This window comes from Durio zibethinus, chromosome 13 (genome assembly GCF_047325235.1).
Source record: "Durio zibethinus cultivar Kanyao isolate XHJ-2024 chromosome 13, ASM4732523v1, whole genome shotgun sequence".
Lineage (NCBI taxonomy): Eukaryota > Viridiplantae > Streptophyta > Magnoliopsida > Malvales > Malvaceae > Durio > Durio zibethinus.
This window is the reverse complement of record NC_143174.1, coordinates 5,823,169-5,838,767: the sequence shown is the minus strand read 5'-3', so window position 1 is coordinate 5,838,767 and position 15,599 is coordinate 5,823,169. Positions and strand designations below refer to the sequence as shown.

General features: G+C 31.7%; 1 protein-coding gene and 1 long non-coding RNA gene across 3 annotated transcripts; one reads left to right on the top strand and one right to left on the bottom strand.

The window, feature by feature from the left end:
• The first annotated feature begins 3,474 nt into the window (after window positions 1-3,474).
• Window positions 3,475-8,521, top strand: LOC149515278 (uncharacterized). Its single transcript, XR_016327116.1, has 3 exons — window positions 3,475-4,114; window positions 4,427-5,940; window positions 7,729-8,521. It is a non-coding gene; the product is annotated as an uncharacterized LOC149515278 (long non-coding RNA).
• A 182-nt stretch (window positions 8,522-8,703) lies between these two features.
• Window positions 8,704-14,983, bottom strand: LOC111302722 (ABC transporter G family member 15-like). Of its 2 annotated transcripts, XM_022898498.2 has the most exons (10): window positions 14,942-14,983; window positions 14,528-14,827; window positions 11,905-11,984; window positions 11,118-11,579; window positions 10,900-11,022; window positions 10,437-10,568; window positions 9,984-10,268; window positions 9,534-9,806; window positions 9,342-9,449; window positions 8,704-9,258 (listed from the first exon to the last, which is right to left on the bottom strand). In XM_022898498.2, the coding sequence occupies exons 2-10, from the start codon at window positions 14,802-14,804 to the stop codon at window positions 8,902-8,904; spliced, it is 2,097 nt and encodes a 698-aa protein (XP_022754233.2). In that variant the 5' UTR covers window positions 14,805-14,827; window positions 14,942-14,983; the 3' UTR covers window positions 8,704-8,901. The 2 variants fall into 2 exon arrangements, with proteins under 2 accessions (XP_022754233.2, XP_022754234.2); XM_022898499.2 differs by having other exon boundaries at window positions 14,528-14,983.
• Between the last annotated feature and the right edge of the window lie 616 nt (window positions 14,984-15,599).

Here is a 15,599-nt window from a genome sequence, read left to right as displayed (position 1 = left end):
TCTACATAAAATCATAAATATGGTTTCCTCTTTTAGCAATTTAGAAAGCTGTTATTTATTTCTTAACAATTATTTTTTTTACCTCAAATTGTAATTATTTTCACTCTATGGTAACACAATGAAATTCCCCCTAGATCATTTTTTTTTTTATAATAATAGTCTAATGGAAAATTTTTTGTTTTCTAAGTGATCTAGGGAAAGATTTTGCAAGTGTAATAAGAAAAAAAATGATGGATTGAGATTTGTGCATTGCTTTGCTTACTGAGAGGATTACCCAAAAGAGCTTTGGAGAGCTTTAAACTCCAGAAAAAATGGAGGGGCTTTATGTTCATTTTCTTATCCCATGAAGTGCAAAAATTAAGCAATCTTTTCCACAAAAAATGGCCAATTTATTGAAATACATACATATATCGTGATGTTATATTTTATTATAGTTATTACCTTTGCTTTAAATTTTGATAAATATTTCATGCATTTACAATTACTAAGGTCTTGCATTAGTAGTTTTTAGCATTATATTTAATTGTTTTATAAATATTTTGTTGCGAGTTTCTGGCCATTTCTGAAAGTTCATTGAAATAGTAATGCCATTTGAAAACAAAATCTCAAATGAACGAGACAGAAAGGAATATTCTGGTAGGAGGGAAAACATTTTCCGTGTATACTTGGGGGAAAATTTGATTTCTTATAATCCATTAGCTGGATTTTTGAACCTAGATGCCCAGTTTGACAAATTTTGAATGTAAAAATGATTTTTTTTTTATATATTTGATTCACGAAATCTTGAATTTCAAGAAAAAAAATGTGATCTTTGAAACAATGTGATACCCACAATTTTTTTTCTATTTTCAGGACATCTGGTATTTAGATTTATTCGTTTGATTGAAAGAATTTACATATAATAATTTTTGAATAATTACCAAAATCTCCTTGAGATATATGAGAGCAATTTTTTATTAGTTTTTATTTATAATAAATACCCAAATAATAAATTATACCTTTAACAGCAAAAAAATAAATATTTTATTTGATTGTTGTTTTTATTTATAAAATATTATCAATAAAAAAATATTGAAGATTATTTAAGAGGTTTTTAGTTAGGAAACACCTTAAATAATTAATTTTTTTAAAAAAATTATTTAAGATGTTTTTGGTTCAAAAAAATATTAAATAAATGCTATTTAAAAAATATTAGAGGAATTATTTAAGATATTTTTTATCCAAAAATACCTTAAATAAATTCTTTTAAAATATATCAAAAGATTATTTAATGTGTTTTTTATCCAAAAATATTGTAAATAATGTCCTTTAAAAAATATAAGGAAATTATTTGAGATATTTTTGTTCAAAAAACGTCTTAAATAGTTTCGTTTAAAATGTATCAGGAGATTATTTTAGGCGTTTTTGATCTAAAAATACTTTAAATAATCTTTTAAAATTTTTTGAAAGACATTATTTAAAGCGTTTTTGATAAAAAATACCTTAATAATATTTTTTAATTTTTTGAACCATATTATAAAAGGTATTTTTTGGGTATTATTGAGAACCTATCACTTTCCCTTGAAATCATATTATTTAAAACCAAACGTTGAAATTAAATACCTAATAATAAGATTTCAAAAGAAAATGCATGTTCCTATGAACCAAATGTTCTTTTAATAATTTTTTAAGTAATGATTGAAATTTAAATTTGAAAAACTTAATTTTAAAATTCAAACTCAAAATTCTAAGTTTTAGAATTGATTATAATACTAAAAATTATTATAATTTTAATATTTTAAATATATTTATAATTAAAATTAAAAATATATTTTTATTAATGAAATAATATCTCTAAGACTCGGATTTAAAATACCTTATTTTGATTCAAATGATACCAACCTTGTGAGACGACCGTTGATAAATCTAATTATGTATTTTTTAAAATTAACTATAGTAGTTAGTGACTATAATTAAAACTTATACACTCAGTAAGCAATTGATTTTTTTTTTTTAAATTCATAGATTCGAAGTACAAAAATAATAAAAATATATTTAAAACTTTCTAGGACTTTTTCTTTTACTAATAATTAAAAAGCATGTTTGGTTCTTGAAATAAAATAAAAGTGGAATGGAAAAGATATTATGTGAGAATAGAAAAATAAGAAATAAAATAAAATAAAATAGTAATAATGATTTTAAATTTATTAGGATGGAAGATAATAGGAATTAATATTAATTTGATTGATTAGTTAAAAAAACTGTTGAAATAAATTTAAAAAATGATTTCACTTTTTTATTAAATTAATTATTAGTTATTATAAAAATTAATCATATTATTAATAAAAATTAATTATTAAAAATAAAATTACCCTACAAAAATTAATTAAAAACTTATTTTACCCTTTCATTTTCTTTTCCTCTTTATTCCTTTTTTTTTTTTACCCAAATCCTGTAGTCGGTTATTTATAAAAAAAAAAAAAAAGAAAAGAAAATACTTGTAATCGGTTGCGGACAACGGGAAAGGTCTTGCCAACAAATCAATTTTCTAATGGGAGCGTCGATCTCGCTCAGCCAGTCACATTTGGCCACAAGTGACGCGATCTAGCGTTGCAAACATCCAAAGTCAGCCATAGGCGCGCCTATTTTAGGTTGTAATTGACAATATCTATAGCAACTAAAACATTAAAATGGTGTTTTTCACAATTAAATCAGCCTGGTCATAGGCTCCTGGTTCTTACGCTTTTGCAACTCAAATGTATTGTGAACAAGAAAATGACATGGTTATTCTGAGTTCAAAAGGAATGAGACTGAAATTTTAGTGCTTCAAAATGAACCATTTAACGAACCAAACTACAAAATTACTGTAGACATTGGAATACGAGTGGAATTGTCTTTCCGAGCAACAAACATGCAGTAAGGGTTTTTCTTATTTAATTTATCAATATTTTTAGGTTGTTGTTATGATGTGGTTAATTTCTCAAAAGGTGTCATGAATATAAGGATGAGTCGATGATAAGTTAGTTACTTTGAATTGGTAAAATCTGGTTAAAGTTGGGAAATTATGCTCAAATTCTTCTAGTTATGCTACTCTTCCCTCATTCCATGTGTTTCACTTGTACTCTGTGTGATCTCTATTGTTTAAAAATTGACCTTTTCTTGCAAATGTAAAAGCAGCTTGCAGTCAATCTGTTAGAAGGTATTGGCATAGACAAAAGTGATTGCAAAGATATTGATGGAATGATATTGTCAAGTGGCATTAATGTGGAAAAGCATCACATCACAAAATTTTAGAAGGGTAGTTTCTTAGATTGAAATCTTAATTAAATAATCCTAAAAGCATATCTCTCTCTTTTCTGGAGTTTTCTCTCCTTAAAATTAAAAATTGATAATAATCTTTATTCGATATATACATGAATAATAATCATTTTCGATCATTTAAGTGATAAGTAAATATGTAGTACTATATTATTAAGATGCTTGTCCCGTTGGCTAACTGTAACCTATGCTATTCCTTTCATCATCTCTTTTTTTTCCTTTCCCATGACATCAAACCCAGAAAACCCATTTTCATTTTTTCCCCCCATTACCCCCTTTAATAATCCCTTATTTATGGACTTGAAGCTTCTCTAGCTTTTTTCTGTTTAATGTGCAGAACCCTCTTCATGTGAACCGTGCAATCTGATGTGATTCTATTTGAGTTGTTGTAGTTTGTGATTGTTATGTTGCAAAGGCTACCATTTTTTCCTGCTATTTAGATTTGCAGCAATGGTTTTCCACCTTTCTAGACACCTATGACCTAACCATTACAGGTAGTGAGGAAGCAAGTGAGAAAAGCCTATTAAGAAATTGTTACTAGTAGCAAGATAACAGAAAATCAGTGGTTGTTCAAAAAAGGTTTTTGTATGAGTTGGTTTGTGATTTAGTCAAAGGAGTAAGGCTATAAAAATATTTCTAGGAAAAAATGTTTTCAGCGTTTCCTTTTTCCCTTTGTCTCCCTGATTTGGGGGAATTGGAAAATTTGGCCGGGGGGTGGGGGGAGGGGGTAGGAAAAGGCATCTCGTTGAGTTCGTTGACTATTGGCTTTGATCTTATTCTCCAAGCAATTATTCATCAGTCATCTGGTGAACAAACTGTAAGTTAGGCCTTTGATATTTATGAAAAGATATGTTTACGGCTTTCGATATGAGTCCTTTAAGCAGGAATTTGTGAAGTGACATATGGAAGGTTTGCCCAATGCAACTTTACGGCTTATATTTTTGTGATTCTGTTGGACTTTGCCGTATCCTACCCTAATATAAATCATGTGGAAGGAACAGAAATGTCCGATCTGAACACTGAACTTGTTGCGTGATTTTGGTTAAAGATTTGGGTTCTTTCTTCTGTATGGTCATTGCATGCGGTGATGTGTTTTCTCCTTTTGGCTTTTTTTTTTTTTTTTTTACAGTAAGGCATTGCCATAAGGGGTAAAGAACGTAGATAATCGGTTATGCTATGTTTTGCCTGTTAAATTCTGTCAAGGTAATATTTCCAAGTGAGCTCTTTCCAAAGCATTTTATCAAAAGTTGGATTGTTTGTTCAAACCTGCCATTTTAGTAAAAGTTTGGCATGTTGTGACTATATTTTGCAGTTTTTAACTTACGTAACCTGTTTGGGCAAGCCATTGGAAAGACACTTTAAGTTAGCACTGAATTCTAGAATCTAGGTGTTATGCCTGAAAGGAAATAGATGCATTTTTTACTAACTTGCCATTGAAAAGTATTTATTCTTTGTACTATTTTTTTGGCCAAATAAAGAAAATATTTATTCTGTGTTCAACGAGGACTTTTTTAGAATACAGTTAAGTGGGGAATGCTGCTTTTCATTTGGTATGCTTGAAGTTTCATTATTTACTGTTGAAAAATGTTAGACTTTTCAGGTAGTGAAATTTCTTTTTTCAAATATGGAGTATGCCGAGGAGTTGCTTTCAAGAATTTGTTTGGTGGTCGTTACCATCCTGCTGCTTCAATGTACACTCTTCCAAATCAACCAAACCGTGTGGTGAAGTTCAACTTTGGCCCTGACGTTGAATGCTTTCTGGATGATTTTGGTGGACGCCCACTTCCCAGGTCCATGGTTGACGTTCCTTATCATAGGTTTGACAACCGGGTGGAAAATGGTGCATCCAATGAGAAGAAACAGTAGCGAGCTTGCAGCACAGACTAACATCATTATGAAACTCCTGCTAATTTGAGGAACTATGTCATTATATTGTAATTTTAATTATCTACCCTTGAAATTAGGACTGATAAGTTGATTGATTAGTTCTGTACTGATTTTTCTTTAAAGAAGAGAAAGAAAGATTGATTTCCTGCTTGCAAAACCTGAATCTGCTGCATGAGCTAATCCATATCTTTGATTTCATTTTATTTTACTTTTCTTTGGCTTGTATAACTTGATGTGATTCTTTAATAAAGTTTTTATTTTCTGTGCTTATGACCTCCCTTTTCTTATGTTGAATGCTTTTAGTGTGATTTAGTTCCTTGTACACTAATTGCATGGATATCATTGTGGAATGTTTTATTTTACATTTTCCACTTTATTCAGAAAGGGTTGCAGCAAAATCGTTCAGAAACTATGGCTTCTATGCGCCACTGAAAATTTTCTTTGGCCTTGCTGTCTTGTAATTATAGTTTCTCAATCTGACCTGATTATATTACTTCACTTTTTTCTATTAATAGAATGGAAGTTTTGTGTTCTGCTTCTATAAACTGATGTAAAGCAGATTGTTTGCAGCAGGAGGCAATTACACAGATCTTGTCAAATTGAAATGGTAGCAATTATTTAGCTTGTGAAGCGAACTAGTCTTCCTCCTGAAACATTGAACTCTAATCTTTGGCTTTTGCTTGTTAACTTTTTCAGTTCCTGGTAGGATGGAAAGAATTCCTGGTGACTGCAATTATTGAAACTGTCACCTGACAGGTAACTTTTGATTCCCAGTAGAGAGGTGCTTTGCTGAAAGTGGTAAAATTTTCCAGAGGAAGCATAACAGATATAAATTCTAATGATCAGATTGGCCGTCTTTCCTTATTGGTGAAATTCTATAATATGCTAAATTCCAAATCTGTTGGTTATAGGAGTTTAAACAGGAGGTATTTGATAGCCAAACCGTATTGGAAATCTTTTGTGGTCAAATACTATGTTCTTAACAATTGAGGGATCATTGGCTAATGTTGCTTCTTGCTCTTTGTTTCTGTTTTCAAATATAGGAAGCAGTTTTTGTTCTAAAGCGATTTGCATATTATTCAAAATTTGAAATTGGGATAGTGATCATAGTTGATTTAGTAGGCCTAAGTTGCCTTGCTCTTGTAAAATTACTTGGCTTATTGGGATTAATAGAAAAAGGTGGACTCCAGAAATTCAAAAACTTGCTGTTTGAATCGGCCAATAATCTTCAGTCTGTTTGACTCTTTCTATATTACTTTTATTTCGTTGTTAGTTTAAACAGTCACCCAATACTACAACTGGTAGAGCAAGAGATCAAATGTTATCATGCTGTGTAGGTGATATTCATATATTCTGATTTACTTAATATATTGAATTTAAAGTTACATATCTGGTTTCTTTGTTGTCTTCTCTTATTTTCTGCTGTGTAAGAGATGCATTTCTTTGAACGTGTTCAGCAAGTGTGTTTTTTTAGGTACATATGAAAAACCATTAGAAGAGCCGACTATCTCCCGTCCCATAAATTTCAAAACCTCCCCAAAATTCAAACTTGAGACCTAGAAGTTGAAAGTTTTAAGTTCTAACCTTTAGATTGTCTTTGGATTTCAAGGATCTGTATCATATATATATTCAGTCAGGACAGGAGGTTATAGACATACAGCCTTACTAGAAGTTTGGATGGATGTTTGGGCATCTATGCTTTAGGGTGGTGTAGGATAGTATCTGAGAAAATTATTGCACAAAATAGATAACTCCAATATTAAATATAACCTCAATGTTTATGATGTTAAAACATCATTTATTATTATTTTTCCTAGGTTACCATATGGTTTTAATCTTTATTTCATGAAAAAAGGTTCATAGTAATCTTTGCTTTACATCTTGTTTCATCTAGTGAAGTGGAAGACGAATGCGTTTGATTCCATATTTTCAATCTTGGATGATTCTTATCACTAGTGTAAATTTTGTGTACTATACGTTTTCCAGTCTCTCAAAGAGAGATAATTATTCAAGACCTGAAACAGAGTTTGATGTCTCTTCTTATACTGGGTAAAAGAATAGGGCATAATGAGCTGGAATACAGTTGATGGCTATACATTTGATGTTAATTCAACTGTAATTTATGAAACTGTAATTTATGAAATTTCAAGGGTGACAGAGGTGTTTACTGCATTCAGTGTGCCTTATATATGGTTGTTTCCTGGATTAGATAACAGTACATGATGTTTGGATGGCTTGGCCGATTTCTAGAAAAAATAAGGAAATCAAGATGAAAATGCAAATTAAATTAAGAGAGCAGCTCCTTTAATTGATATTAATGGCTGCGTGTTTAAAGGTATTGAAATCCCTGTACTCTATCGTATGAGTTAATCGCATCTTCATTTTCCTTCCTAAGGGAATTAATCTTGTTATGGTTGAGGGTGGTGTTTATTTTTAATGCTTCCTAATTGTTTGAGAAAACATTAGGCATTGAGAACTTGATATTTTGAATAACAATATCATGTCCTGATGTATGTCTACTTTTTTTTGTGCAAAAAAGTTTAGGGTGGGAGAGGCTTCCCCATTCCAGGATCAAGACGGACTGCAGTCCTCAAAGAGAATTTACATTGGATTTACAAATCCCTTTGGCAGCAGGAATTGAACCTAGGTATTCGAATCTTGTCAACTCAACTAAACCGCATTGGCGATGTATGTCTACTTCTGGTTCTTAGCCTATTGATCAAGGAAGTGAAGTGAAGAAATTGGTTGAAATCAAGGAAGCTGTCTAGCAGGAACCTAGGTTCAAAGCAAAACTCTTTGGGCAGAAAAAATGGATCGAAAAGAGTCTTGGGAGTTTGCCAACACTCCACAAGTTAGCGTGCGGCAGAGCACTTGAAAAACAAAGCTGATATAGCTAATTTCTTAAGCAATGTTACTATCATCCCTTTCCCTTGTTTCTGTAATCGAATGCTTATAATTTGTTTATTTTTCTAGTGAACTGGAGAGTTAAGGCCTTCTTGAGAAGACGGTGAATGGAGAACTTGGTCTCTCTTGGATGGAATACCGAAGTTTTCCTGAAAGAAGTTTGTTCGTTCATATGTTTGCTTGTTTGTTTGTTTTTTTTTTTTTTTTTGGAGACGTTGGAAAGTTCGCTTCGAATAGAGTTTGAAACAAGGGTGGGACTCTCTCGTTGAACTTGAGAATGACAGAAAAGAAATCTGTAAGCTATCTAAATCATTATATAAAACAGCTGCTAAATCCCATCACTTGGAATGATCCAGCCGAATGCCAAGCATGGTTGTGAGGACATCACATTTCGGTTTTCAACCACCAGGTATGAATCCATCAAACTCGAGTTCGACCATATCGTTCTTGTATGCTCCCTGCATTCTCCATTTTACAGAAAGTCATTTCAAGTTGTTCGATTGAGACATTGTTGCATTCGAGCTCGAAGTGCAATTTTTAAAATGAAGTGAGTAAAGCTCCATGCTGCTGTCCATTATCCCAAAAAATGAAAAATGTCTCCACCCATGCACGATATGAAAAAGAAAAAAGAGTTGAGGATCTCGTATATATAAAAGTTCAATACAAGCTCAGTAAATTATTTTTTCTGTTTTTTGTATGAGCAAACATTTTAGCAAGCTACGCAAACGTAGGTATTTAATCAATCATCATCATCATCATATATATATATAGCAATCGCAGTTTTTCAATGCCTAATTATATAGTTTTTAAAATTTAATGTAAAGGAGAGTTAAGACCCTCTTGAGAAGAAAGTGACTGGAGAGGCTGGTGTCGCTTGGAAGGGAAAGGTGACATTTTCCTGAAGGAAGGCCTTTTATCAAGATGCTGAAGAATCCTCTTGGAATAAATTTCCTGAAACACTGGTGAAGCCCTTTCCTTGATCTTGAGAATGGTGAAGAAAAGAAGCCGGTAACAAACAAGGATGAGCACTACTATACTTAAATCCCACCACTTGGAAGGATCTACTGGCACCCCAAAATACTTTGTAATGATTTCCTCGCCGGTTAGTTTATGATCACCAGGTAATAAAGGATCGAATTCAAGGCCGATAAAATCATTCTTGTAGGCAGCCTACATATTTAGATTCATCAACACGCACGATCAGTTTATTTTATTCTAGGATCAGTAATTAGCTTTGAATTGATGAAGTATACCTGAAGTGCCCATGGGCTAAAACTGATATATGAAATGGGGTAGCGCCAGAAAAGCTTCGGAAGATCAGGCAGCAATCTGAAGAACCCCGATGTCATCATTATAATTCCCTGGACAATCAACAGAAACATGACAACCATGGTAGTAAGAACACAGATATTAAGAAGCTCATCAAGTAATTTGTTCTCACTTACAATTACTCCGGCTCCGGTTATGATTCCCATCAGGTAATTTGGAACCAATGAAGCTATCACCATCATAAGACTCTCAATCACACTGATGCTGAAAAAGATATTGAGGCAGAAGAACACATAATGCGAAAATTCAGATCGAAATTTCACCAGGTAGAAAGTTATTGTCCCTGTAATAAGAGCAATTGCAACCAAAAATGGAAACGAAGACAAGAAATTGGAGAGGGTATAAGCTGCAACTCCATAATATCCATTGAGCCTTTCTTTATTAAAAACCTGTTTAAAAGAAAAAAATGGAAATGCAGGCATATTAAAAGCTGAAATATAACATTGCAATGTTTGGTTAAGTCAACTTGCTTGGATCGATCTGGAAAGGGATTTACGGGGCAAAACGCAAGAAATCCATACCGCTTAATAAAAAAAAAAAAAAACCTTAAAACATAGACTTTTTACCTTCATTTCTTCAACGAAGGAAGGAAAGCCCCCGATGGACATAAAGGTCATGAAACCAGTAATAAATCCACCACAGGCTACTCGAGCGAGAATTGCAGTATTACCGTAGCCAACATTATAGAAGACGGTTCCAACACAAATAGATACAAGTATATATATCACTATCCTAGCCCAGTAATATCCTACATCTCTACACATGTTGACAAATGATCGTTTTGTCAATGTAGTAAGTTGTTTCCACCATTTTGCTTGACTTCCGCTCTGTATTTCTACCTCAAGTCCTTCCTGAAATGATCAAACATGATAGGAGTGAGTGATTGTAGTAATGATCAAACACTGATGGATACCCATGTCACTCAAAATTTTATGCAGTTTCTGGTTTAGATTCTCTTGATGTAAAAGCATTAGAAAACCAACCAATAAGACTGAAAATCTATGGTTTTGATTGCTTACAATTTTTGATATTTCTCGACCCCTAGCTTGTGCCTTTTTCGCATAGTTGGAGCGTCTGTACTTTTCAACAAGGGCCGCCTTGATTTGTGCTGTTGCCATATCCATGAAAGGATCTGATGATGTTGGTTTATCCTGTAACAATGATACAGAATATTATTTGTAACGTGAAATTCTACAAACTGTTTGGATATTAATTGCAATCCTAATTCATAGCACAGCAGAACAGTGATATGTTCAATGAGACATGCTTCACAGACAACCTTTTATGCTTGTCAATTCAGATATTCAAGCATTCTAAACTGAAGGAAAAGGAAACCAAGTTCTGTAAGTAAAAGATGCCACAGAAATGCAGGATCCAAGGTCTGTGAGTAGAAAGGAAAATGAAAAAAATGCATCTGCTTTAAAGCAACAAGTGATTGTTGAGCACGTAGTAGCATCTGAAATTGTGTTGAGCGATACTTACGCGCAATCTTTGAGAGCCTTTCAATGTGGCTGTTACAGTATCAAAGTCGGAATTTATATATCGGAGGAAGTGGTCAGAAGGGTTTCTTCTACTTGGACATGGAAAACCAGCTTCAGCAAAAAACTGTGAAGATCAATACTATAATTAGATAAAAAGGACATGTAAATTATTTAATGTCCAATGGAAATGATCCAATTAATGCTTGTTCGCTCCCATACCTCGACTGCCATCTTTGCCTCTCCAAAATAAACAGTTTCACCACCAGATAACAAGAAAAGGTCATCAAACAGCGCAAAAACTTCACTACTTGGCTGGTGAATAGAAGAGATAACTGTTCTCCCATCACGAGCAATGTTTCTGAGAGATTGAACTACAAAGAAAGCTGAGGCACTGTCAAGGCCGCTAGTAGGTTCATCCAGGAATAATATTTTTGGCATTGTAAGTATTTCTAGTGCTATGCTAAGTCTCTTCTTCTCCCCACCACTTATTCCTCTTAAATGCCAATTCCCAATCACTGTATCAGCACATTCTTGGAGACCCATTTCCATGATTGTTCCTTCCACAATGTCTTTTACTTCCTCTTTGGTCAACTCATTCGGAAGCCTTAAATGAGCTGAATAAGTTACTGTTTCTCTCACCGTCAGAGTTCCCAACATCACATCCTCCTGAGTCACATAAGCCTGAAATTTCCATAGGCATCAAATTAAGTGTTAACATGAACATGAGGTTTAATTTAGTTTGATCACGTAATAATTTTTAAAAAATGGTATTACGATTCAATAATACTTGTAGTACCTTCTTTTATTCAAAAACTATGATCTCCTTTTAGAAAAAAAAATGTTGACATATAGAGAGAGTGAAAAATATTTACTACCTAATTTGTTTAAAATATTCCTCTTATCAGAGCTTCAAACAAATAAAATTGGCAATTTCCAAAATGGTCAATTGAATAAAAGTTTTAGTAAAATTTTTTTTCTCAAAACGTTAAGAGATGAAAGAACTTACAACAACACCATACTCTAGTCTCTTCTTCTTCCCATTTAAAAGGATATTTCCAGTCATGACCACATTTCTGGCAAGTCTACCTGTACCAATATCAAATGTTTTTTTCAATGAACATATATTAACACAAAATTTTATATTTAGTTGTTTACACAGGCATGCCAACTTAATTGTAGATTTAAAATTTGCGGTTAGGAGCAATTATCTTGAATGATTTTTTATTTGCAATAATATACACAAAAAAAAAAAGTGCTATGACTCAAATATATGATAGAGAAATGTTAAAATGTCTTTGAATTCAATTTTTAACACTTCCAAATTTTCCTTCTCTTTCCTCTTAAACTTCATTTTCCTTCTACCAAAAAAATATGAAAACTTTGGTGTTTGAATTATAGGTGGGTTCAATTGTCTAACACCAAACTATTAAATAAAAAATTTAAAATTTAATTCAATTGATTTTTATAATTATCTTTAAAGTATAATATTTAAAGAATTTAAATTTAAATTTTAACTCTTATAATCTTTTTCTTTATCCCCAAATTATATTTATTTTTTGTAAAAAAAAAATCATACGGCAACTCAACTCTTGCTCAAAACTTTTCAAATCCATTTTTTCGTCTTCTGTAATCACTATGACACATCTTTACTATACACTATGCAGCGATGGACTTATGACAAAATTATCTTTAAACAGAAAATAATATAACAATGCTGATAGAAAATATGGTAATGAAATATTGCATCAATAAGTCAATTTTACATGTTTTAATTTCCTTGAAATATCAGGAAAAAGTAGCCAGAGAATAGTTATATTAATTAATCAGGTCCAAAAATGTACGAAGAGCACGTTTTATTAAGTGACATCGATCCCACTCAAGTGGGTGAGCATTGACTTTTTCTGGCGAAGGCATGAAAGGTAGGTTTCCTGTTGAAATGACACCAATTTAATGCTATCTAACTGCCAGCTACGAAATTATTACGTAATGAAAGATCCAATCCATGGATGCTGATTTTTTTATTATTATTTTCTTCTTTTATAGATATGTTTAATTGAAAACTAGTTGAACAAAAAATGTAAGATTTTACAAACTTTGGATCGTTTATTTTCTACTAAAGTGCACCGAACTTGAGAAGAAAAATACAATTTTCACGAGATTTTGGGGGACTTGGAAAGGGGCATTATCATATGAAATTATTAAAAAAAAAGAAAAGAAAAGGATCTAAAAATGAGGAAACGTGTCATAAATTTGGGGGACCTCTGTATTGAGAGATGGACTTTGGATAATTCATCCGGGTGCCTTGGTGATGGCAGTTAATTAAGGTTGGTTGAGCTTAAAATTTAATTGAATTAATTTATATAATTATTTTTAAAATTAATATTTAAAAATGTTATACTTAGATCTTAATGTTTATAGTTTCTTTTACTTTTAAATTGCAATATCTTTATATAAAATGTGATTAAAAATTTAGACTGATAACTTAAAAAAGTGAGTCATACCACGAATGTTACATGAATAATATTTAATTTCTCTCTTTCTTTCGGGTAATTATTTACTGCAGACACCAGCCCATATTTTTATTAGGGTTACCAAGAAACTGATCTCGCTGGCCATTTTCAGAGAAAGGGTATTGATTTTTTTATTATACTATTATTTATAATTTTGTTTTTCTAATGAGTAATTTCAAGGCACTTAAATAAAATAATATTTATAAGAATATTTTCACATTAAATATAACAATTAATCCGTAATTTGATGATTCCCCAATATATTGAAAATAAACTCCATATACAAAGTTGGACGTAGTTTATCTTGATAGTCAGTTTAAAAAAAAGAAAAGTATTACATCAATTTAAAAAATTTATATTTGATGCATCATTAATATATATATTTTATACATATTTTATATGTTATTAATAAATTACATAATATTATTTTATTAATAAAATAAAATATATAATATTATTTCATTAGTAAATTTTTTTAAAAAATTAAAATTTTATATATTTATTTAAAAAATTAATATTTATTCATTATTAAAATAATATTATTTGATTTATTAATAATATATAAAATTTATATACTAATAATATATTAAATATAATCTTTAATTTAAATTAAATTGTATTTCTCTAGGTGCTGCGAAGATAGTACTTAGAAACTACATTTATGGCGACGGTTCAGTAAAATATTGTAAAATAAAGAGAAAACAGTTTTGTTGCTAATTATAAACTGTCCTTTTTTCGTCTTTTATATTACTAATCTAGTTTCTTGAACATTAAAAAATCTTGAAAAGCAAATTTTAGTAATCAGACAAGCTGTAAGTGGGAGGCAATCCTAACCAAAAAGAGAGTGGAAGCAAACATTTTCTTAGACTAGCAACAACAAAAATATTTTCACTCCCACTGTTTCTCAGATTTCATTTCTATTAATCAATTAATTAAACATTCAACTCGTATTTTAAGCACTTAAATATTTGATTCAATTACGGGTGAGTCGGATTTAAATTGTCCTTCCTAAAAATGAAAATCATCTTTATTTGTAACTATATATGCTTATAATTTTCACCCAAAAAAGAGAAAAAAACCATAAAAACACAGAGAGAAAGAGATGGTAGCAAATCAAACCTGCTAGAGAGTCAAGAAGAGTGGATTTTCCGGAGCCAGATGGACCCATAATTGCCACGATCCGTCCTGGCTCAGCATATCCACTAAGTCCTTGAAGCAACCTTTTGGTTGGTTTGTTACCGAAGTTTGGCAACACCACCGTGAGATCCTGCCAAACCAAGTAAACACCCCTGACTTCATCCTCATGAGCAGCAGCACTGCCATCAACACCACTACTACCACAGCTATGTCCGCCGCCTGCACCTTTCTTACTGCAGCTTGCTACCTCGATCTCCATTGCAGCAGACTTGATTGATGGAACTGGGAAAAGAAGAAAAGAGAAGAGAAGAACAACATGAAAATATGCCCATCAACACGCTTTGAGAGTTGTTATTGGTGTGTTAGGGATTGAACAACGATCACCAAACAACTAACCATTAATGCGGTTCCTGTGAATGGAAGGCTCATATTACAAGCATGGGACAGAGAGAGAGAAAGATATATAAATAAAACTTAAAGAAAGAAAAAAATGAAAAAGAGATTAATGGGGTGCTTTCAAACAGATCAAAGTCATGTGGGTGGCAAGTGAAAGAAATAAATGTGTGAATAAGCCAGTACCAAAAGTAACATTCATGACTGGAGCAATGCTAGGGGTAGTCCCCAAACACCCGTTAATTCAGAAACCCACGCAATGCCCATTTTCAAACATAAAGACTGCAACTGTCAATAAAAGGTTTCCACTCCAAACTTTTCCTTTCTCCAAATATATATTAAAAATAACAAAAGACAAAATTAAAAGCTAAAAACTAAAGATTCTTCTTTGTTGAGTCTTTTAAGTCCATCAAACAAAAACGAAAATGAATAAGACAATTCTTCCGCATTTTACCAAGGTTTTTTTGGATGAATTTGGTTACAAGGCAAGATAAACCATATATTTTCCTTTAACTTCCCCACACACTTTTTTAATTTACAATATTCTATATCGACTAAGCTTGTTGCATGGAGGTTCACATTGTTCAGACTTTTTTTAGTTAATTGCTAAGTTTTGGTGAAATTTTTTCAGTGAAAAGTTGAGATTGAATTTGGAGGTTTT

Coding starts and splice junctions, on each gene's coding strand:
- LOC111302722 (XM_022898499.2), bottom strand. CDS start 14,804: ATGGAGATCGAGGTAGCAAGCTGCAGTAAGAAAGGTGCAGGCGGCGGA. Junction 11,985..14,527: donor TCTTCTTGACTCTCTAGCAG/GTTTGATTTGCT, acceptor ATATTGGTACAG/GTAGACTTGCCAGAAATGTG. Junction 11,580..11,904: donor GACTAGAGTATGGTGTTGTT/GTAAGTTCTTTC, acceptor TGGAAATTTCAG/GCTTATGTGACTCAGGAGGA.